General features: G+C 43.9%; 2 protein-coding genes across 3 annotated transcripts; both read left to right on the forward strand.

The window, feature by feature from the left end:
• The first annotated feature begins 216 nt into the window (after positions 1-216).
• Positions 217-15,744, forward strand: HNRNPUL1 (heterogeneous nuclear ribonucleoprotein U like 1). Its single transcript, XM_089479429.1, has 15 exons — positions 217-517; positions 2,558-2,686; positions 3,739-4,033; positions 4,646-4,719; positions 5,093-5,232; positions 5,865-5,964; positions 7,150-7,262; positions 7,478-7,744; positions 8,306-8,428; positions 9,198-9,326; positions 11,022-11,190; positions 12,571-12,936; positions 13,599-13,819; positions 14,232-14,429; positions 14,792-15,744. Exons 1-15 carry the CDS (start codon positions 316-318, stop codon positions 14,906-14,908), a joined length of 2,643 nt encoding a protein of 880 aa, XP_089335555.1. The 5' UTR covers positions 217-315; the 3' UTR covers positions 14,909-15,744.
• Positions 15,745-17,640: 1,896 nt separating this feature from the next.
• CCDC97 (coiled-coil domain containing 97) lies at positions 17,641-23,058 on the forward strand. 2 transcript variants are annotated; one of them, XM_089479182.1, is made up of 5 exons: positions 17,641-17,720; positions 18,799-19,740; positions 20,403-20,663; positions 21,665-21,794; positions 22,376-23,058. In XM_089479182.1, exons 1-5 carry the CDS (start codon positions 17,678-17,680, stop codon positions 22,488-22,490), a joined length of 1,491 nt encoding a protein of 496 aa, XP_089335308.1. In that variant the 5' UTR covers positions 17,641-17,677; the 3' UTR covers positions 22,491-23,058. The 2 variants fall into 2 exon arrangements, with proteins under 2 accessions (XP_089335308.1, XP_089335309.1); XM_089479183.1 differs by lacking the exon at positions 21,665-21,794 and having other exon boundaries at positions 22,376-22,460.
• Positions 23,059-24,060: the final 1,002 nt, after the last annotated feature.

The following is a 24,060-nucleotide window of genomic DNA, read 5'->3' on the forward strand; positions in this document are numbered from 1 at the left end:
TTTCATAGGGAGGAGGCAGGGATTTGGTCCAACCAATCAGAACGCTCTTTATAGATTGACCCATATTTCTGACCAATGAGCGAGCCTCTTTCACAGTCGGGGGGAAACGAGCGGGAGACGGAGGGAAGGCGATGAGCCAATCAGGATGCGGTTTACATCGTCGGCTTTGAAGGCTGGCCAATGGAGGAGGCCGATGCATAGCGCTGCGAGGAGAAGGAGGAGGAGGAGAAGGAGGGCGATGGCGGCCATTTTGAGCCGGGACCGGAGCGGGAGCCTCGATGGCCGCCGCGCATCAAACGGACTGAGCGGCGGGCCATGGATGTGAGGCGGCTGCGGGTCAACGAGCTGAAGGACGAGCTCGGCCGCCGAGGCCTCGACACCCGGGGACTGAAGGCCGAACTGGCCGAACGGCTGCAAGCGGCGCTCGAAGCGGAGCAGGGACGCGGAGGAGGAGCGGGAGCGCCGCCGCCGCCGCCGCCGCCTCCGTCGGGCAGGGAGCCTTTCTCCGACGGACAGTGTAAGCCGCGAAGGAAGAAAGGAAGGATGGATGGAGCCGTCTCCAGCTGCCCTGATGGACTACAACTCCCAGCATTCTTCCCCTTCGCGGCCAGTGGCGAGGCATGCTGGGAGTTGTAGTCTGTCGCTTCTGGAGGGCCAATGCTTCCAGGGACGCAGCAAACAAATAGGGAAGCCTTGGAGGAGACTGGTTCCCTATAAAGAAGCGCTGCCCTGTTTCCCCTACGGCCAAGTGTTCCCCAATGGTTCTCTATGGACAAGTATTGGCCTATGTTTCCCTGTTTTTCCATATGAGCAACAATTCCCTTATGCTTCCCTATTCCCAGTGTTTCCTTATGGGCAAGGGGTCTCCTATACTTTCCTACGGGCAACTATTCCCCTGTTCTCCAATGATTCCCTATGGGCAAGTATCCGCCAGTGTGTTTCCCTATGGACAGGTATTCCCCTATGTTGCCCTGTGGACAAGCATTTCCCAGTGCTTCCCTATGGACAAGTAATTCACCTATAATGCCCTATGGGCCTGTGTATTCTCCAATCTTTCCCTATGGGCAAGCGGGGTTGTCCTATGTGCAAGTACTGTACTGTCATTTGAATATGTCCCGTGATTCCTCCCTTATGGGCTTTTATTATTAGCTTATTATTATTATTATTATCATCAATGTGGTATAGGGTTGCAACTCCCATCAGCCCCAGACCACTGCTGATCCCGTCCTTGTTGTGTCTCTTCAAGTTGTTTCCAACTTACGGCAGCCCTGCGATGCGGTTTTTGTTGCAAGATTTGTTCAGAGCGGGGGTTTGCCGCATTGACTTCCCTGCGAGGCTGAGAGAGTGTGACTTTTGCCTGAGGTTTACCCGGTGGGTTTACATGCCCAGGATTCGACTCCTGGTCTCCAGAGCCCAACGCTCAAAGCAATACACTATGCTGGGATGGCAAAACAAACTCCAGAAGTAATCCGGTTTGAGACCGCTTTAACTGCCTTGGCTCAGCGCTAGGGAAGTCTGTCTGGTTGTAAACTCTGTGGCGCCATTTTTGTCGTGTGTTAAATGGTGTGTGTACTTGTGACTAAGGTGCTGTAACTGTGGCCAAAGATATTCATTCAAACACAAGACGCTTTCCCTCAGGGCAGGGCTTTGTTGTCAAGGCAGTACATTTCCTGAGACCGTGGCGGCAGAAGATCCTTCGCCCGAAGGATGGGAGAGCATTTTCCTTTGCTAGCCTGGCCCTGCTCCAAGTAGTGCTTTAAAGATGAGGCTGGCTGATTTTTCTAGGGCAGTAGGACAGCGCCAAGGAGGCTCAGGACTCAGTACAAGGTTGGAGTAGTGAAAAGTAATTCCCGATGAAAGTATCGAAAGTCCAAAACATACTGCAGAGATAATCTAATTTGAGATCCACTTTAACTTACCTAACTCAATGCTTGGGAATCCTGGGAACTGTAGTTCTGTGAGACATGTAGCCGCCTTTGTCACAATAAACTACCATTCCCAAGATTCCCTAGCACTGAGCCAGGGCAGTTAAAGTAGTCCCAGACTGGGTTATTTCTGCAGTGTGTTTTGGACCTTATTTTAAAGACGTGTAGCATTTTCTCTTCTGCATTTCTTAGGCCTAGCTTACATATTCGGAATAACCAAGTGATAACGCTTTTCCTCAGATGTATTATTTCCAAACATCACTGGGATTGATGGGGAGAATCCATCTTGCCATATGCAGAAAAATAGCATGTGAGGAGGACTGGTAAGCCAGATCTTTTCCTCTGGACATTGATGTATGGTGACTTGGAGAACCTTTCAAACATCCACCTCCCTACTTTTTATCATGCACCAGGAAAAAATAACCACCCCTTATTTCTGCTGAAGATATTAACTAACCCCCAGCCCTCTTACAGAGGTTTGGCAGCCTTGCTAGGGCTGGATGCTTGTCTCTTGGTTATCGGAATCTGCCATTAGCAGTTAGGAAATGCAAAAGCATGCACTGTCCCCTTCAAAACGGGGTTTGGGATAGAATAGTGGTCTTGAACTGTGTTCTTGTATTTCTTGTTTCAAGATGGCATCCAGGACAACAGTCACCAGGACATGCAAGGATACCAGTCTTTTGAACATTGCAACATCAAACAGGAGGAATCTGCGTATGAAAGGGCACCTATAGACCAAGATCATTCTGGCTTGCATTCAGGTACGGTTGAACATCTTGAAAATGCCTGGCCTTCACTCACCAACTGAATGGTGTGTGATTAGCTATCGATTTGATACAAAAGTTTTGGATAGTGCTCCTGATAGACCTTTTTATTTCTTTATATCATTTTGGAGGGGTTGCGGGAATAGACCTTTTTATTTGTTTGTAGCATTGTTTTGGATTGCGGGGCTAAAGGGTACTCACAGCCACATTTGTTCTATTACTGGTGAAGTACACAACCTTGGGTTGAACAGGTCATGCACAGAAGGCCTGTCTGTTGTTCAGACACCATGTAGCATCTTGATAAAGAGCCATACATTGGTCCTTTGATGTGTCTTTCAATGTAGCCTAAGCCACCTAGTAAGAGTGGATGTACCTGTTTAAGTGGGAGGAGGCAAAGCGCTGCCTACTCTTTGTAGTAGATTTAGGCTTGGACCTTTTATTAGTTATCCTACTGTTACAATGAGGGCAGATGTTTGCTCCCTTCCCAATTGTGCCTTAGATTCAGACCTCTTGATTTCTTCCTGTAGAATTCAGTAGGAGAAGCGGTCTCCATTTGCAGTCTGCCCATGTCTCAGGTTCTGTGTCATGCTGTGGTTGTGGAATGATGGGATTTATAATAGGGAGAAAATGCCAGGAGCTGGTAATTTGTTTATGCCAGGAATTGGGCAAAGTGTGGCCTCTAAATGTTGTCGTATGGCAACTCTCAGTATCCCTTACCACTGACTGGGCTGATTATAGGAGTTGCATTCTAGCAATTTTTGGAGGACCACCCAGATGCAGATCGTCCGTCGTTTTCATTCTGGCTTTAGGTCCAGTGATATCAGGCTCCTTGCAAACAGATGAGCTAATGCTCTCTTCTGCAGTATCTTACATGATTGTTGTGCTAGAGCTAGGCCACCTGGGAAATCAAGACTTAAATAGGATTCCAGTTGGGATTAAGGCAGTGGTTCCTACCTTCTAGTAATGAACTGCAGGTGTTGTTTTAATTTGTGCCTTCCATATTGAGATGTCTTGTTTGTTTAAATGTGATCTGTTATGCTTGCTTGCAGAAATGAAGACAGAATTTAAACAAGAGGAATCCATGCCTGGCTACAACATGCCGTCCTCAGGTTACAATGCTCCTCCCCTTGGCTATACTGGGCCCCCTCCTAACTACAACACTCCTAACTACAATAGTTCCACGTCCGGCTACAATGCCCCCGCTTCAAGTTATAATGCACCACCTTCCAGTTATGGCACCTCAGATTCATCTCAGTCCTGGCAGCAGCAGCAGCAACAAGGCCGGAAGAGGCCATTTGAGGAGTCACGGGGACGAGGCTATTATGAACATAGAGAAGATAAGAGGTGCGTTTAGGCAAGTCTTTGGGGGCTGTGTTAGCTGTAGCGTGTTCCTCTTTCTCCAGAGATTATGGGGAGGACCCAGGTTTAGAAGTAAAGCCTTGGCAGGAGAATCTTAAACCCCGTGAGAAGCAGATATGTTGTGCCATTTTTGCAGTCTCAGAAATACCCTTTTAACCTCTGGATTTTAGTAATTCAGAAAGGTTTCAGTGTGTAGTAAACATTAGGGTTCTAATATGGCTGTTTCTTGATTGATACCTTAGCTGTAAATTCTACAATAGAGGTATTTTTATTTAACTAAAAATAATGGAACTTCAATGTAATCTGATTCTGGTTACTTATTATTATTATTATTAAGCTTTATTTATATAGCGCTGTAAATTTACACAGCACTGTACATACAATCTTTTAATTAGACTTCCCTGTAGACCTTTACTTATCAACAGTAATAACAAGAGAAATCAGCCTGAAGAATTTAGCCAGAGATGGTTTCCAGTAGCATACTGTCTTCCATGCATTTCCTGATCCCCATTCTTTGTGAACTTATGTGCTTGCCCTTCAGCCCATATCTTAACCTCAGTGGATTTATGGATTCTACAATGTTCTCTCTTTTTCTAGGGGCCGATCTCCTCAGCCACCTGCTGAAGATGACGAAGATGATTTTGATGACACTCTGGTGGCCATTGATACATGTGAGTTGTGGGGATCCCTCAGTTGTATCAGACCTCTTAACTTGTATTATAGAAAGACATAATATGTCAGGGCCTCTCTCATCTTGGTTTCAATTTTCTTCAAAGATCCAGCTGCTATGATGTGTTAGAAGGGTGGTAGTAGGGCCAAAGGAATGCTTGGCAAGTGACTGACCACAGCAGTAGCAACAAATGAAAGGAGAGAGGGGAAGAAATGCAGGGTTACAGAAATATAGTTCTTCCAGACAGTTCACCTCAAAGAACTGATCTCATTTGCATACTTTATTCATCCCACACTCTGTGATTCTTGAGTTTGCATAGCTGAAAAGCTATTCCATCTTTCTTTGACCCCCCCCCCATTGCATTTCCCTTTCAGATAATTGTGACCTACATTTCAAAGTTGCCCGTGACCGATACAGTGGCTACCCTCTGACCATAGAAGGGTTTGCTTATCTCTGGTCAGGTGCACGAGCCACATATGGGGTACGCCGTGGGAGGATCTGCTACGAAATGAAGGTAAGAGAGCCTGTTTCCACGGCACAGGTGTGGCGTTGGGCATTATTGTTGTAAAAACCAGCAGAAATGTAAGGGGTGTTAGTGTGAAATGTTACATATATATAATGTAGCCACTGGTGAGATGTTTGTGTTAACTGCATAGGGCCCTCGTTGTTTTTAATTCTTTTACGATTTCCTGCTGCACTTTTAAATTAAATTTTATAAACGAATTAGCATTAAAGAATGCAAGTGCCAAAGAATTAGGTTAAACATTACATAATGACTTGCATTTTCTGAAAATAGGTACCGTATATATATATATTTTTGCTATTATGATAGCTAAAGTTTGTTCAGTGCCAGTTAGACTTTTTAGTTAGCTGGCATTAATTCTGTGGTGAAGCTTTGGGCTTGCTAATAAAATTATTATCCTAAGACTTTGAAGTAATTCAAAACCTCATTCAGTAAGTAAGCATTTTCTGAGCAATCTTTTAAAGCTGCCTTTGCTAAAGACTGTTTCATAGTCCCTCCTTCCTTAAGTTCCTGTTTTTGGGAGTAGAAGGAAATATATAAATACATAAAATAACAACAACAGTAGTGGAACTCATTCTGGTTACAAGATCTCTCCTGACTGGATGCCTCTCTTTTGTCCCCAGATCAATGAAGAGATCTCTGTCAAGCATCTTCCTCCCACGGAACCTGATCCTCATGTTGTGCGTATTGGCTGGTCACTGGACACATGCAGCACTCAGTTAGGTATGAGAGAAGACTGTAGCTGATGGGTCTAGGCATAGTTCTTCACTTTTAAGTACTAATAGCCAGCTACAGTCAATTGTCTACACTAATTGGAAGAGTCCCTGTGATCAGTCCGAGAGTGGAATTTGAAACATTGTTTTTAAGAAGAGTAAAATTCACAGATGGCCAATGCCCTCTTAAGCTGCATCCACATTGCAGAAATAATCCAGGTTGACAACATTTTAACTGCCATGCCTTAGGGCAGTGGATTTTTTGGGATTTGTAGTATGTTGTGGCACCAGAGCTCTGACAGTGAAAGCTAAACATCTCACCAAACTACAAATCTCCAAATTCCATAGCATTGAGCCATGGCAGTTAAAGCAGTGTCAAACTGCAGTATTTCTGCCGTGTGGATGCAGCCTTAGAAGAGCATTTCTACTACACCTCCGTAACAGGGAGGAAGACCTGAGATGGTGCCTGAAGTTCAGTTAAATTGTATCTAGAAGCAACATGTTACTTCTGAAAACAAGAAATCTTTTAGAATCCTACTTCTGAAAACAGGATGAGCAGGATCATGTCCAGTGCAAAGATAATCCTTAATAATGGAAGAATTCCTATTACTGGTCCAAATGGTACCAAATCCTCTTTGTTACAGGATTTGGATACATTGAAGTTAACAGCACTCTTTGGCTATAAATAGATAAAAATTCTACAAACAATGTAGATCTTAAAAAGCAACAAAGTAGCTGTGCTTTACTCTGTCATTAATAAACAACAGAGGAGGAGAGAAAATTAAAATGCCAAACACCAATAATACATCTGGCACCAGGAAGCCCATAATGTAGGCACTAGGTGAGCCTCTTTGGGCAAGGCCATTCCACAACAGAACAACATCACTGAAAAGTCCCTATCTCAAGTAATCATTTACCATAATTCATTGGATGGCATCCTGAAAAATGCCTTGGTAAGTGTGAGTGGAGACAATTCTTTATAGGTTTAAAAATTCAAATCAGCACTCTGAATTTGGTAGAGAAATGGACAGGCAACTGGTATTGCTGAAAAAAAGACAGGGGCATATAAGTCCAGTCAGGCTTATAGTTAGCATATCAGCTTCAGGCAATGAAATGCACTTTTTATTACTGAGAATTTTTACCTGTCCCTCTAATGACAGTGTTGTTCATGTCTCTGGTTTGTTTGCCCCATTAGGTGAAGAGGCTTTTTCCTACGGCTATGGAGGCACTGGGAAGAAATCTACCAACTGCAAGTTTGAAAATTATGGTGAAACCTTTACTGAGAATGACATAATCACATGCCTTTTGGTGAGTCGGACATGTAGTATTTTGCAAGTTGCGTTTCTGTTTTTGTAAACAACTTGTGCATGAACAGAGTACTGGTTTTAGGGTGATACTGAGGACAGTATTGTTTGCATGGTGTCTCAGGGAAGACGCCAAATCTTCAGGCACTTGCTCCGCCGTTGTAATGTGTGTCCTCACTGTATTTAGCCTTAGCTAAATGACTCTCTCCATGTTCTTAGGACTTTGAGTGTGGCGATGAGATTGAGATGTCCTTCATGAAGAATGGGAAATGGCTGGGGGTAGCATACCGGTTGCGGAAGGACGTCTTGGGGGGCAAGGCACTCTTTCCTCACGTCCTGGTGAAGAACTGTGCCATTGAGTTCAACTTTGGCCAGAGGGAGGATGCTTTCTTTCCAGTTCCACCGGGGTTCACCTTCATCCAGCATCTTCCACTTTCCGAGCGTGTTCGGGGGACAATCGGACCAAAGAGCAAAACAGAATGTGAAGTAAGTGCTCCAGGAAGGGAGGCGTTGGCTGGTCAGGTGTCTAAAAGACAGGCTCTCTTGCATGGAAATGGCACATGCTAGGAGGTCTGTAGTGCTCATTTCAGGAGACTGATCACATTTATGTATGTGCCAAATTTTTGTAGGGCCCTAAGGTAGTTTCCTTAGCCAGCTGAAAAGAACTTTAGAGGTGATAAATCTGAGATAGTAGGTTCTAAGTCTCCATGTGTTGGTTTAAATAAAAAAAAATTATTAGAAGTAATGATCTGTACTGGTAACAGTCATCTTGCTTGAGTTTTTATTGAGTTTAGATTTATAAGGTTGTTTTGTTTAAGAGTCTCTGTTCCCTATTCCTCCCGGACTGGAGTGGCTGTAGCATTAGCTTTCCACCTCTGGCAGAACTTTGTATGGGTATGAGAGTCTGAGAGCTTTGCAATCAGTTGAGTTAAACCAGTAACTATATTTATCCCCTTATTTGTAAATTTGAGGTATTGGCTCATATCTGGTATTTTGAGTGATTAAAATGCGTACACCACACACTCAGCTGACTGTTGTGTCTTTCAGATCTTGATGATGGTGGGATTACCTGCTGCTGGGAAGACTACATGGGCCATTAAGCATGCTGCAGCCAATCCACTCAAAAAATACAATATTCTGGGAACAAACGCCATCATGGACAAAATGAGGGTAAGATATAGCTTTGGTGTTAGCACAAGACCAAGACAATTCAGCCTTTGTCCTGGCTCATCCTTTGTATTTTCTTTTCATGTCTGCCTCTTAGCTCTTTGTGTGAGAATTTTTCTCCTTCAACCAATCCATGTTCACAGGGCATTGTCTTCCCTATGCCTACAGTGTTGGTATTGCTGACAGATTGTAAGTGTAGACAAGGATTATATCTTCAGTCCTTTTTTTGAGAGCAAGTTGGGATATAAATTAAATAACTAACTGGATTTTCCCATTTTACCTTTCCTTTCTATGGGACTGCTGTAAGGTTTGTACAGGAAACTTAAGCAGATCTTGAAAGCATTTGAAATGTGCTCACTAAATGTCAAGTATTGTTACCCATAACTACTGGGAGACCTTGCATCCAAGAACTCAAAAATCCCATGCCTATTTACAGTTCCTTTGCTTTTCCTTCTGCTGCGACACTGAAATATTATTGGCAAAACACTCAAATGTTGCTCTTAACATCAGCCAAGCTGCAGGAAGCATTCACTTTCTTCCCACTAATATATAATCATTGTCAGGGAGGCTTTTATATTGAGGGGTGGGGGGATTTATCTTTTTAAGTTCCATTGTATGTTTTATTGAAATCACTTTTATTGTTTTTCAATTTTTTATTATAAAGTTCTCAACTGTTTTTATCTGTGTGCCGCCTTGAGTCCCTTTCCAGGAGAAAAGTGGCATATGAATGAAATAAATAAATAAAATAAACATAAATCATGTATTTTCCCAGGTAATGGGGCTTCGCCGCCAACGCAACTATGCTGGCCGCTGGGACGTTCTCATCCAGCAAGCGACGCAGTGCCTGAACCGCCTGATTCAGATTGCAGCACGGAAGAAACGTAACTACATTCTGGATCAGGTACTGAGCTCTTCCTCCCTTGGAGGTTTTTCTGATTTCTTTTGAAGTTTCAGTAGCCAGGCAGCAAGCTGTGAACTTCCAGAGCCCACCACCAGGCCTATAAAATATATTGTAGTTAGTATTCTAGTTTAAAACCAGGTGGCAGGTTGTCTTGTAAAATAGATACCAAGCTATATCAACTCAGCACTTAGATGTAAGGTTTCATGCATCTGAATATATCTTGAGGTAAGTATAGAAGAACCAGGCATATCTTCAGGAGATCGTCTTAGAAACTGTAAGTAACACAGGTAGATGACTGGTTGCTTAGTACCTTTTCACAGCCATCTGGATTTTAAAATATTGGTTGAGTCCCCATCGAAGCATGTAGGGCACACATTATTAATGTGACGACAGTCTAGAAAACTGGCATGACTAGATGAACTATATAGCAAAACAAAATTTTTCAGTGGGAAGCTTTAATTTCCCCTGTACACTTACAGTGGAAGGAATTTGAGAAGAATGTTAGCTAAATGCTTCAGCAGAACGTTACCAGTGGAGAGGCCAGGCTTCATAAAAAGGCTCCTGTGATGTGCTGAAAAAGTAAAATTATGTGGAAAGCTGCAATTTCCAAAAATATCTCAGGCTGGGTTTTTGCTTGACTGCAAAAAGAACTTTGGCATTAAAGCAAATCAAAATAAAAGTTTCTTTTAATCTGTTTGAAGTTTTAGAATAAACACACAAACTTTTGTTTAGGTGTATCTGGTTCTCACTCATTTTGTTTCTTGCTAACATCACTAGTGTGATTTTTTTTAAAACCTTCATTTTGGTTTGCTTGAATAATAATTCTGGTCATCACCCTCTTGCCTGTTGAGATCTACTCAGGCCTCAGGATAGGTAACAATTAGAAGCAAAGATGTCCCAATTTCATACATGTAATGCTCCATATGGTCTCTTAGTAGCCAGAAGAGACATAAAATGCTATTAAAATTGGCTTGAGTGAGCAAAATTATTTACTCCTTTCAGCTGGAGCAATCACTAAGACAGAAGACAATGAAGTAGCACTGGATTCTGGAGTGAGCGGGAGGCTTGTTGGTTTTCACATATTACATGTCAACTTCTTGGAGGCATCTCGCATCTTGGAAACAATGCAGAAACAGATGGACTGTTGGCCCAATCCAGGAGGCAGTTTTCCTTTTCTTCCTTGACAAAAGAAAGGGTTCTGGCCATTGAATTGAGACCAGTGTTCTCTTAAATCAGCTTTCTAGACCTCATTAATACATCAGCTTGGATGAGTGCCTCCAAAAAAACACATCAAAGTAGATGAATTGTGAACACTTTCCTTCTATTTATCTAAAGCTGTTTCTCCCTCAAAATGTAAATCACCCTCTTTTTGCACAAAGCTGACTCTGTTTCCTTAGCCTGGCATCCCAGGGAGGGTATCATTTGAATTGCAAAAGCTGCAAATTACTGTGTGTGTTGCTGTTTTTATCCTGTAAAAGTGGTGAGAAATGCCTTAAAGGTAGGTTAGTTGTCAGGTGATAGCTCCCAAATTGGGTGTACAAACAGCCCCCGCTCTCCAAATATCCTTCCATATCTTCGGGTGCACAGGGAGTCAATCTCTTACCCTGGTTTGGGGGTCCATTGCTCCATTTAGGAAGAATGCAGACTTGACAAATAACGACCAGTTTTTTGCCTCTTCTTTGTCGCCATTGCTAGACAAATGTTTATGGATCTGCCCAGAGACGAAAAATGCGTCCTTTTGAAGGTTTCCAACGCAAGGCTATTGTAATTTGTCCCACGGACGAGGACTTAAAAGATCGAACAGTAAAGCGCACTGATGAGGAGGGGAAGGATGTGCCCGATCACGCAGTGTTAGAAATGAAAGGTAGGATCCTAGAAAAAAACCGAATACACACACAACACAAGTGATAAGGGGAAAACCCAGTGTTACTGTGTGTCTAGTTTGAGGACTGAGTTGAGACCAATCCTTTAGTCTTTGTAGTTCTCCCTTTTGTCTTCCTTTCACCTCCTCTGTCCCATAGTTATCACATCCCCTTCTCTACCCACCCAAAGTTGACATAAATAAGCCACCCACACCTCTTGCAAGCTGTGTTTACCACAGCAGGAGAAATATTGGGCATCCTATATCAGTTGTGTCACAAAAGCTCAGCCCACTCCACAGCTGCTGCTAAAGAAGTCTTAGAGTCAATGATAGAGGGATGAGGAGCCTGCCACCTAGTAGTTTGCTTGACATAAAGACTGCTAAATTCAGTAGGATGTACTTGGGAATAAAGATGCATAGTATCACAGCCTTGGGAGAAAAAGGAAGGCTTAATGCTCTTTTCCAGAGAGAACGCTTTGGTTGCAACACACACCTTGCCAGTGAGGCATGCTTCCTGACCTGGAGGCAGAGGGAGGCAAAATCTCATTGGAAGTCTCTGTGTGAATCTTTCAGGAATAGGAAGGTCTTAACAGCTTGATTACCTCAAGACCTAAAAAGCCGCTCTTTAGTACTAGGAGTCTGGAATATCTTGTTATTGTTGGGTTTTAGAAATTTAATAGTGTTGTTTGCTAGACAACTGGTATTAAAATGTGTACATTACCTTTGCAAACAGCCCTATGACGTAGGTTAGGCTGACAGCTCTGGATCAGGAAGCTTTTTAGCTAGGTGTAGAGTCTGAACCTGGCTGTCTAGTATTGAACTTACTGCGCTCTAATGTACAGCACTGATTACTCTTTCCTCAGTTTTTGGCAAGTTAGATTAATGAGAGCAGGTTGGATGGGAAAACATTCTGTGCTGTGGATTTAGGACTGGAAGTCTGGGCTGGCATGACATGCATCTCTTCCAGTTCTCTCATGCTTACAGCAAAGCCTTCCACAATCTGGTGCCTTCAACATGTTTTGAATTACATTCCCCATAATCCCTGTAGTATAATAGGGGTTGTAGTTCAACACATCTGGGAAGCATCAGGTGGTACTGCAACACAAACTGATAAATCTATTTCAGGCTGAGGCACTGAAACCCACCCACCCCCAGCCAGCAGCATGTGGCTAAAAGGAAAGAAAGAACCTCTCACATGTACTAATGTTTGTTACTCAAGATGCCTCTTTATCTCTCTCCTTGTTCTTCCCACTCATTACTTTTTCCTCCTGTTCTCTTGCATATTTTCCTGGAGCCCTGGAAGAAAAGCCCCCCTCTTTGTTCCCCACTATTTTTGCTTACTCTTCCCTAGCAACTGATGTTTTTTTTCTTCTCACATGCCAGCCAACTTTACACTGCCAGAAGCAGGCGACTTCCTCAACTCGGTCGTCTACATTGAGTTGCAACGGGATGAAGCAGAGAAGCTGGTGAGACAGTACAACGATGAAGGCAAGAAGGCTGGCCCACCCCCAGAAAAGCGCTTTGACAATCGGGGTGGCGGCGGAGGTGGCGGCTTCCGTGGACGAGGTGGTGGAGGCAGCGGCGGCTTTCAACGCTTTGATAACCGAGGCCCACCAGTTGGCAACCGTGGTGGCTTTCAGAATCGTGGTGGTGGTGGAGGAGGCCCCAGCACTGGAGGATTCAGAGGAGGTGGAGGAGGAGGACCAGGCGGCGGTGGAGGACCTGGTGGTGGTGGCGGTGGAGGAGGAGGTAAAGTTGTTCCATTGCAACACTGGCATTAGTATAATACCACTATGCCCATGGTGAAACTACACAATGTAGACTAGAAGTAGAAACTCTGGTTTTGTTTTTTCAGCTTCATCAGAAAATCTGTGGTCATGTTTCAATGATCCTATCTCAGCTTAATTAGTCATGGGATGACTAGGAGTCTTTTGTCCCTGTTCTCTTAGTGACCACCTGAACTAGGAAATGCTGGCCAACTGGTTTGGAACAAGATCAAGCCCAGAAAATGCTACCTTCATAGTTTGGGTGAAAGAAAGAACTAAGGGTTTTTTGGTGATATCTGGACTAATGGCAGTGTATCAAAGGTAGTGCTTGAACAAATGTGTCTCAGCATCACAAACTGAAAGAGAACTGAATGAACTGGTTCTGTTTCTGTAGAAGGCTCACAGCAGTAATAATGTAAATCCAGGAAAAGTAGCTCCTGAAAATGGGAGACCCTAATTTTTGTTCAGATTTTGCTTGTTTTTTACTTTTAAAAAATATATTAATTATTTATTTTACACTAACCATCTAATATTCAGACAGAACCAAAATAATATATATTCAAACACACACACACACTGAAAGGTACTGATGTGAAACACGTTTGGCATTCGTTTGACATCTCTTCTTGTGTGATCTTCTGTCAGCCTTCAACCGCGGTGGCTACAACCAGAATCGCTGGGGAGGTGGAAACCGAGACAACAACAATAACAACCGGGGCACTTATAACCGGAACAACCAACAGCAGAGCAGCTACAGTCCAGCACGCAACCAGAACACCTACAAGAGCAACAGCAGCAACATGGCTCCCGCCCCGCCTGCACCTCCCACAAATGCTCCTCCCAGTACTTACAATCCAGGGCCACAGGTAGGGATGCTTTGGATAATGCAAAAATTTTGCTCAGGGTGGTGGAAGAGGGAGAAGTTCATATTGCCTAGAATTAGAACTAGGTGCTCTTCTCCTGTCTCCCTTTTGTCCTGCTTGTGCTATTTATTGCAAACAGTCCTTGTTCTATGCAAGTTAGGGGGGTTGTGGGGTGAAAACTGACCCAAACTGCTTTGGCTTTGAATGGTTTTATGGCAATTTGGGGCAATTCATGTATGATGTTTCACCTGAAAAATTATTTTGAAATGGATGTTGGGAGGATGCAAAACAGGGTTTGGGGCTTGATATATATGGCCTATGGGTCACATCGCATGCACCCTCCGGCTTAAAGCTTCTCTGCGTCTGCAAATGCAAGTAAAATCAGTCTCTGAAATAATTCATGTGTTCTCCACAGCAAAGCTACAGCCAGCCCTACAACCCCAATCCTCCACCCAGCTACAACCAAGGTGGTTATGCATCTCCTAGCTACAACTATGGGAGTGGATATAGCCAAAGCTACAGCCAGCCCCCTCCACCACCACCGGCCCCTGCCCCTGTCCCAGCCGCACCACCGCCGACCTACAATCAGCCCAGTTACAACCAGTACCAACAGGTAGGTGAAAAGAAGCCCAGTGGCTTTGAAGGGGGAATTGCTGCATCTTTGCTACCTTCCCTGCCAGTGAGGGAATACTCAGCTGGACTTAGTATTTTTCTGGCTGTCTACTGTGAAAAGGGGGTGATGTTATTATTTTGCTTATGGTTCTACTTTAAATATGAGAGAAGGTTTGTAAGGAACCCTGAGGTATGAATGGAATTAAAATGAACTGCCTGCAGTTTGAGAATTGCAGTGATCCCCTCTCCCCCGTCTTGGCATTATTTTAAATGATGGGTGGAAATACCGATGGGTGTTTTGGGTCGGAGGGTTTCCACTGACACTTTTAAATATCATAACAAGTGCATTCCTTTTCTCCACAGTACACCCAGCAGTGGAACCAATACTACCAAAACCAGAGTCAGTGGCCCCCCTACTATGGCAGCTATGACTACGGGAGCTACACAGGCACCTCACAGGGAGGCTCTAGCGCTCAGTGATGGCTCCGTGTCATTCTTGGAAAGAGCAACTTGTTCTGCCACTGCTGGCAAGTTTTTAACTTGACGGGTGGGCATTTTGAGTCTCGGGAAATCCGGGAGGGAAGTCGTCTCTCTGCCCTTCTTTCCTCTCTGTAGTTCTTGAGGGTGGCTGCATTTTTACCTGTACAGATAGAGGCATGTTTCTTTCCCTTTGTATCATACCTCATGAGGAAATTACATGATTTCTTGTCTCTCCTTGTCAAAGAGGTTTGTTTTCCCTCCTTTTAAAATTTCTCTGATTCTGAAAGGATCTGCAATGTTTAACCTCACATCTTTGTACTTTTTAGCCTAAGATTTCATCCTAGTATCAGACTTCCTGCAGTAGTTGGGGGAGGCAGCCTTGGAAGCCCCTCTTAGGATTTTAACACCACCCTCTTGCACAGTTCTGCTAGTGATCATAAACTCCAGACATTTTGGAAACCTTCCCTGCAGTTTGTTGTCACCTGTCTTTGAGTTGTTTTTATCTGTCTTTTCTGCAAATAACTATTAAAAGCGGGAGGGAGACAGAGATGGCTATCTTATGGTAATTATGGTGGGTTTTATTTTTTAAAAGATTTTTCTGTAACTTTTTACCGTGGGCCAGCAACTGTTAATATTTTCATCGAGGTAACCATTCCTTTTTGCTCAATACAGGAGAAGAGAAAATGAACGAGGGGAAAAAATAATCTTAACTGTGTAACTTTTTATACAATGTCTAAGTTTCTGTAACTTTGCACATGCTTTGTGTCGAGTTGAATTGTAACAGCTTTTTGTATTTGGAGGGGGGGAAAAGAGTGAATATTGAACTTTAAACCATTTGTCTTGTCTGTTCTTCCTCTTTTTCAAGTCCCCACATTTTCATTGCAGCTTTAAAAACAAAACACATACACAAGCTACCTTCCTACCAGAGACTGCCATGTGGGTACATTCCTTTCTAGACAGGGCATAGAGGGCTATTTATTTGTCTTTGCCATCCATCCAAAAGCTACCTATGCCCAGCAGCTGCCAAACCACAGAAGGAGCTGGTTCTCCTTTCCAGTGGGAAGGGAAGGGGGAAGCAATTCAGACCATGAAGATCCAGCTGCCCTGGGTTTCTGGGAGAAGAAAAAGGTGGTTGCAGCCTATTTGAGGGCCCATCCTCACACACACACAACTAAGCTGAGATTGTTTTACTTTGTTCTGAATTACCTGCCTACTCCGTCCCAGGAGCATCTTCTAGATCTTGAGAGCTTCTGGGCAATGGAGAACATGAAACACAACATACAGAGCTATGCACATGTGTAGGATTTCAGCCCCAGTATTGCCAGATCCTCACTGAGGCAATCCTTTGTCTCTTCAAAAGGCCTGTTTGGGTAAACAGGCGTTTACCCAGTCAATTGTTCTGTTCGTTGGAAATAAAATTGGTGATGCAGAAGGTGTACCAGCTGTCTGCTCGGGATGATACATCCCACGCACAAACCTTACCTTTCTAGAGAAAGACCTAGGAACCCTATCAGTTACTTGCAGTGAAGTTTCAACGGAAGTATCTTTTTCACCTGTATGTTTTGTATCCTCCAGCAGCAGTGTTTATCTTAAAACATTTTTATAGCATCCTTCGTTATATCAGTGATAAGGGTTTTGCAGAGAAAATCAGTTACAAACAGCAGATCGCATGAAAACAGCCTAAAAACGATAAAACACCTTGATAACCAACGTTTTTGCCTGGGACTGAACTCTTGGTTGAACATCTTTTGAGGACAGCACTGAACATAGCTAGGGTGCCAGTCCCAAGAAATGTCTCCAATATAGAGCCAGCTTACAATTCAGTAGTTGTCCTCACAACCTGGTCAGTACTTGACAGGCCCAGGAAACATTTATCCTTACTTCAGGTCTCCTGCAGAAATAGAAGGTATGAACCTTTAAACCACAGTGGAATGACTACTACACTAATGGGTAACCTGGAAAAATGGGACATCTGGTCACCCTGTTGATATGCCCTCTTTCTCCCAATAATGGGACTTGGGACAGCTAGGAACATTTTAAACAATACAGGTTAGGAATGCTACAAAAGTTCTATGAAAGTGTAAAAATATTTCTCAGATGCTGGCGAAATGTCAGGAATTAACTCTTCTAGAACATGGCCACATAGTCTGAAAAACCCACAAACTATGGATGCTGGCCATGAAAGCCTTCGACTTCACATTGTAAAATATACAATTAAACCTATATTAAGACAATCAAAAACAGTGCCTTAAAACAATAATAGGAAAACATTTCTTATTGGGATCCTTCAGTTCTAGACTACTTTCTCAATCTGCGTCCTCTTCCCTTACAAAGAGGGGCTGCCTTCCTCTAAAGCAGTGGTCCCCAAACTGCTCTTTAAGGGACTTTGGACTCCAGCTCCCAGAATCCCAGACTCTTGGCCAACATGGCTGAGGCTTCTGGGAGCTGAAGTCCAGAATCTCTTATTAAAGGGCACAGTTTGGGGACCACTGCTTTAAAAGAAACGACCCCGTGATTGTGATGAATCGATCTGCCTCCTTTACTGCATCCACACTGCAGAAGTAATCTGGTTTGAGACTACCTGAAGGGCCAGGGCTCAATGCTAGGGAATCTTGGGGAATGTAGGTTCTTTCTGCAGTGTGCATAATAATATCTTTCCGGAACCAATATGCCTTGGCACCAGGAGTGGGGGACCTCTTTTCCTGGTGCACCACAAGAACCGGAAGTTCCTTGATCCTGTTGGAGTCCGCTCACGCAGACCCCAGCGGGATGGAAGCAGGAAAGGAAGGCCCTCTCCAGCCCCTGGCCCCCGGTGAGTGCCCCCCTTCTGCCTCCATTTCCCCCTTTTGGCTGGAGGCAATGGGTGTTACATTCAAAAGGGTCCCCCACCCTCCCTTTGGGAACCACCGTTACTTGCCTGGTTATCCCTTGTTATTTATCCCCAGGAGGAGAAAAAGGCTAGTGCGCAACGTTTCTAAGGTGGAATACCCTCAAGGCACCAAGGTCTTGTCTGATCATGGAAACTAAACAGGGCCAGCCCTGGTTAGCACTTGGAGGGGAGACCACCAACGTGCTGTAGGTTATATTTCAGAGGAAGGAACTGAGAAAAGCCACCACTGAGTAGAACCAAATCTATTGGTTTTAACATGTAGTGATGCTCTGTACTGTATGCATGTTTTAGTGTCCAGGACAGGTTTGTGTTTTAAGTTTAATAAACATGAATAATAATAGTAGTGACCTATACTGTATTAAAACAACCCACATCTAAAATTCATCGTTTAAAATGCTTAGGTAAGGGTTGTTTGAATATGGTAGAGGTCTGTTGTTGTTATTATCATTATTATCATTATCATTATTATTATTATTATTATTGTTTATTAAACTTAAAACACAAACCCTGCAGGGTTGGAAAGGTTTGTTTGTTGCATGTCAAGCATTGTTAGGAGATGGACAGGCTTACAGCCCTGATAAAGGAAAGTGCGTTTAAACACTGGAATGAAGATTGGGAGTTAATACAATGAACGGAAACAAGTTGTAAATGCTTTATAAGACACTTCATGAAAGAAAAATATGTACAAGAGAAATTATGATACCTGACGTGAAAATTAAATTTAACGACGGTTTAATGAAGGGCTATGGGGGGGAGATAATGTGATTAATGTTAGCAATTATGAAATATGAATATTATAATGAAACTGCAATAAACATTATATGTTAAATAATAAACAAGAGTTTTCTGCCTGCTGTGGAGGTTGTTGAAATCAAAGGTCTGTGGGGCAGAGGGGCCTTTACTAATATTCCAGATGAACATGGCTGTCTCTGAAGCCAGCCCTTGATGACACATGATAGCTATCTAAATAACAGTATTAGGAATTTTCCTGTCTTTCTAGGTGTTAACTGCCTGAAGAACGTAGAACAAGGGAAGTATCAACCTGCCCCCACAGAAAGGCAGGGGAGCTGTCTTCTGGACAAAACGGAGACTGCAAACTCAGCAGAAGAGACAATGGAAATCCCAGCTACCAAAGACTGCTCTCCAAACAGCGGCGGAGATCCAGATGGGTCTTTGCAGGTGTCCCACATCATGGATGAAAATACTTCTGTTATATCAGACTTGGGGACCACTAACATTTCTCCATTTCATCAGCCTCAGTGTGAAGAAGAAATGTTGGTAGGCTCTGATCCACATCAATGTCACATGAGTGGGAATGGAGGATCTAAAACACTACATTGTTGGGGAGAACTCTTAGAGAATCCCAGTTCAGATCTTCCCACTGACCAGCACATGTCCACAAATGGATCCCTTCAACTGAGGACTGAAACCCTAGCTTCTAAAAACAAGAGTGGGGCCAACAAACCATCTCAGGTGGGTAATGGGATATTAGGGCATATGGTTGTCCAAGATGGCAGCCTCACTGAGGAGGAGACCTCCAATGCTCAACATGCCCACTGGGGTAGTATAAAGGAAGAGTCTGTTGGCTGCCAATCACTGTCTACTGAATCAACTGAGGAGGATGATCCCGCTCTCCTAGCCATGTTCCGTGCCGTGGCCAACAGCCGCCTGGCTGTCCGGAGCCAGCAAAAAGATGAACCAGATTTCACGCCCATGCAGAAGTTGGCTATCTTACGGGAGCTGTATCACGCCAAGCCCTTGGTGTTCCTGGAGCGCTTCCGAACAGCTTTGCATGAAGAACACTTGCCTTGCTTCCACCATCTCTCTGGCAGTTACGAGGCTGATTTCTACTGCGCTGAAGTGCGCAGAGCTGGCCTGGGCAAAACGCGACGTACTCGGGTGCGGAACAAGCGCTATGCAGCTCTACAGCAGCTTATTAGAGGTATGGAGGCTGACGTCTCGGGCTGCATTCTCTGTCCTAGGAGGGGACTGGGAATCTGGAACTATATACACCAATAGATGATAGCTTCCTTCTGTTTAAGGAAGGGGTAACTTACTGATAAAACAATGCATTCGTCCATGCTTTTGTTCAGGATGGCCCACTATATTCCATGGAACTCACTCCCTAGTTAGCAAGTGTGAGCAAAAGAGAATGAGCTACAAAGGAGGCAATCATTGGTTGCAGCTTCCTCATTGCCATGAGCCTTACAGGGTGGCAGGGTTAAGATGATGGGAGTTGCAGTCCAAACGTATCTTGAAAGGACTAGGTTGGGCTGAGGAAGGCTAGTCTAGGTTTTTGCAGGGTTGAAAGCTCAGGGACAGGCTAGCTAGGGGAGGATGGATGTCACAACTCCTGTTTGCGTGGGAACGATGGTGTCCAATAAACAGAAACTCAGTGAACAAATAATCTTCAGCATTCCTCTGTCCTTAATCAAATATGGATAGACATTTGTCCATGTGTGTTAGCATTGATATTTCTCTGCTTTGGTCACCAATTGAACAGGCTTTCTTGCTTCCCACAGCCAAATTCCCTACATTTTGGTAGCCTTTTGCCTTGTTTTTCTGAGTTCCCAATCACTGACCATCTCTCTCTGCTCTTTTCAGGTGGGGAATACTTTAGTGATGAACAGATGCGTTCTCGGGATCCACTCCTTTATGAACAGTACATTGGGCAGTACCTGAGTGATGAAGAGATGCAGGCACTGGGCAGCAGCAAACTGGAGGCTTCCTGCTCTCTCTCAGGTGTCCTCCTGGACTCCTATCAGGAGCAGGTCATCCAGCGACGTCTGCAGATTCAACAGGAACAAGAAGAGGCATGTGAGGAGGAAGAAGAGGAGGAAGATACAGACGATGAGGACAAGGAAGGTTAGCCGAGAGAGGAATGGTTGGAGCAATGGCAGAAAGATTAGGAGTCTCTTTTCTTGGACCCATGTCTTCATAGGGGAAGTCGGGTGATCTATTCTGGAACTGGATGCAATTCCAGGTGTCCCCAAGACTTAGAATCTTATAGTTGGAAGGGACTACAACCCTCCCACATAAAGGACTACACAATTATTTGGTACAAGACACATGTTACTGCTATAATATAAGCTTTATTGATGGTAAATTTAGCACAGATAGTATACAGCAGGGAACTTTCCAGCCCTTTAATTGAGGTTACCCAGCACCTCCTCACAGCCAATGGTGAAAATGAGCACTGAAACAATTCTACCCAGAATTGTCCCTGGCCAGGAATCCCAAAATCCATGGCAGGCTAAATGGGGTCTCAGGTTGCAGTGTACCCTTCCAAGGTGAGGCCTCTGGAAAATAGACTCTCAAGGGCTGTGTTGTCTAGAATTGTGTAGTCTAGAAGCAAACAAACGAAATCAAAGTGTGCAAGCGTGACCCAATGTCTCATCCCATACCTATGAGAGCTGTGCAAGCTGGTTAGTAACAGAGGAAAATTTTCTTCCTCGATCTATTCTCAGCCTTCATATCTTTTCCCAGACTCAAACTGCTAGGCTGATGTAATAAAGTGTCTCACAAAGTCAGTCATACAAATTAACCCTCTCAGTGTCACTAGACAACTGTTCATGTTTGGGCATGATGCTAACAGGGACTTCAGGACCCATCTGCCCAGTGCCAGATATTAAAACTCATTGTGTCATTGTGGTGTAACTGGCAGATTAGGTCTGTGGTTTCCAGTTTCTGCTCAGTTTTGAAGCTCAACAAGTGTCTTCAAGCTTTACGTCACATGCTTGTTGCGAGCATCAGTGTGAGGGAGAACCACACACAGCACCCCAAGATCTGTTAAGAAAAAGAGTTAATAGAAAGGGAAGCCTGTCTGCTTTCATTGAGTGACTTCTGTGTTGTGATTCTCTCTGTAGACAGGGCCTCTGACCTTAATGAGGATGAATGGGTCCCTGACCAAGGAGAGAAAGCATTCCTGCGGGAGGAGTTCACCAGCCGTATGTACCAGCGTTTCCTTGATGGCAAGGACAGGGACTTTGACTACAGGTGAGGTGGGGAAGAAATTGAGTTGGGGCTTTGGTTGCCAAGGCTGTTTGGCGCCTGCATGCACTTATTATGCTCAGTCAGGATTTCCACATTGCAGGCCCAAACCTCGCCAAATCCAAACAAATAATCTTCTCCATCTCCAGCTCTGAGAAGCACTCATGCTAAATTTTTGGCTTGTGAGGTTTGAACTTCTATCCATTCCTTAAAGCAAATCAGATTGTGCAGGCTTGTTCAACAAGCTAGAATTTGTTCTGAATGATAATTCCTCATTTGTTCAAAACCACAAATGGGGAATTGGGGACAATGAAGATGAACAGTGAGGAATCCCTTCCCATTCTTGTGGGAAGAAAAATAGAGAAAGCAGATTCTCTTACAACTGGAAAGGCTCCAGAACCCATCCGTCTGCAAAATCCTAGAGTTGGAAAAGATCACAGAGGCCATCTAGTATATCCCCCCCTACTATTCAGTTAAAACAATCGTGAAAGATAGCCGCCTAACCTCTGTTTAAAAACCACTAAAGAAGGAGAGTCATATACTGTAATCATGTATCTCCCTTTCCTCTCCTCTCCACTTTTCCACAGTGAGGTAGATGAGAATCCAGATTTTGATAACCTGGACATTGTATCACGAGATGAGGAGGAGCGCTACTTCGATGGAGAGGACCCAGAAGATGCTGACTCTATGGAAGCAGAGTAGACGTGTCTGAGATCTTGGCCCCAAGACGGAGGTAAAGGCTCCCAAATCAAATGTGGAGATAGAGGACACATGGTTGGCTTCTGCCCTGTTGTGTGACTTTTCCCCTGCCAAATTGGGTGTCAACCCGATGTGGGTCGCAAAAGCAGGTTTGAGTTGAAGTGCTGCTGAGATCTGAGCTGCGACATCCGCACTTCAAGATATCTGTACAGCCCTTCCCAGCTGCTCTCCTGTTGCTAAAAAGAGAAGGTGACTGAGAAAGGGGACATATATCTTCAGGACTGGACAATTACACTGTGGATCTGAAGTACAAGTCTCACCTTCTCATCTGCAGTGACTCACCTTTGGACCCTTTCAATCCTAAGATTTGATTTTGTCCTCACACCTGCAAGTTCCCATTGAGTTGTCTGACCTGTTTGTCTGTGTAGGCATGAAGCTAGCATCTAGGTGGAATGTTTCTCTTAACTAAAAAACCAAAAAATCACCTCTATCAGTGGTGAGTTGTGTTTCTCATTATAAGATGAGGTTTAAGCAGTTGGAGGCTAAAAATAAATGATCTTTTATCTTTGTATTATCTTTATATATATTTTTGCATCACTAAGAGATTTTGTTCAAAGCAAGAAGGAGCTCTGCTCCAACTGGAAGCTGGCTGTTTCTCCAATTGCCTTGCCCCTGTTTCCAATTAATCAAGGCTAGTTAATGATACTATACATTAGGAAAAAATGAATCAAGTGAGTTTAAGTTCAAGCTTCTTATTTCTGGAATTAAAAGAGTAGAGTAAGGGGAGATGTTTATATTGAATGACTGGCCGTGTGCTTGTCTTCAGCCTTTAGTAAATTAGTAGAGGCAGAGAGGGTATGGGTGAGAGTGGGGAAAGCACTCTTGTGGTTTTCTTGCTTACCCTTGGGAAGGAAGATCATGGGCCATAGATGGGCCAAGAGTTAAACATTCACTGTTCTGTTCTGTTTTGAATGTATGGGTGTGTCTTTGTTTTGAACAGACGTTTCAAAGCCTTTTATCATATCCAGTTAGTTCAGAAAGCCCTCTGGGCATTGGAGAGGACTCGCTGAGCTGTTCTGGTCTCCCCTTTCAGGGCACAGGGGTGCCATTAGAGTCTGCTCTGCCTGTCCTTGCCCCATGGAAACTGAGAACATAACCTAGAATGGGCTTAAAATGCTCCCTTGTACCAGCAAACTGAAGGATCTCTATCGTCAGATTGACTCCATCAGTGCATCTGAGAGATGGGCTGATACCCACAAAAGCTCATGCTGAAATAAATGAGTCTCAGAAGTGCAGTTAGGTCCCTTCCCCTTCAACCTCCCATTTACTTTCTTGTGGCATTACTTATCTTGACCAGCTAAGGCCAGCAGGGGCCAGCAGATGCCAAGTAAACTTGGGCTGGCTTTCTGAAAAGAAGAGATCAGTTCTGTAGTTAATTGTTTAAGATCATGGAGGTACATTCCTTCACGACCACCAAAGAGAAAGGGACAAGAACTTGCTGTGTATTGTCTCACGTTGTTTGTGGGCATAATAATTCTTTGGCCATAAAGCATTGTGCATTACTGGTATAGCT

Source organism: Sceloporus occidentalis, unplaced genomic scaffold, assembly GCF_023333645.1.
Source record: "Sceloporus occidentalis isolate IW3139 unplaced genomic scaffold, rSceOcc1.0.p SCAF_13, whole genome shotgun sequence".
Classification (NCBI taxonomy): domain Eukaryota; kingdom Metazoa; phylum Chordata; class Lepidosauria; order Squamata; family Phrynosomatidae; genus Sceloporus; species Sceloporus occidentalis.

Coding starts and splice junctions, on each gene's coding strand:
- HNRNPUL1 (XM_089479429.1), top strand. CDS start 316: ATGGATGTGAGGCGGCTGCGGGTCAACGAGCTGAAGGACGAGCTCGGC. Junction 5,233..5,864: donor GGATCTGCTACGAAATGAAG/GTAAGAGAGCCT, acceptor TTTTGTCCCCAG/ATCAATGAAGAGATCTCTGT. Junction 7,745..8,305: donor AGAGCAAAACAGAATGTGAA/GTAAGTGCTCCA, acceptor TGTGTCTTTCAG/ATCTTGATGATGGTGGGATT.
- CCDC97 (XM_089479182.1), top strand. CDS start 17,678: ATGGAAGCAGGAAAGGAAGGCCCTCTCCAGCCCCTGGCCCCCG. Junction 17,721..18,798: donor TCTCCAGCCCCTGGCCCCCG/GTGAGTGCCCCC, acceptor CTGTCTTTCTAG/GTGTTAACTGCCTGAAGAAC. Junction 19,741..20,402: donor TCTACAGCAGCTTATTAGAG/GTATGGAGGCTG, acceptor TGCTCTTTTCAG/GTGGGGAATACTTTAGTGAT.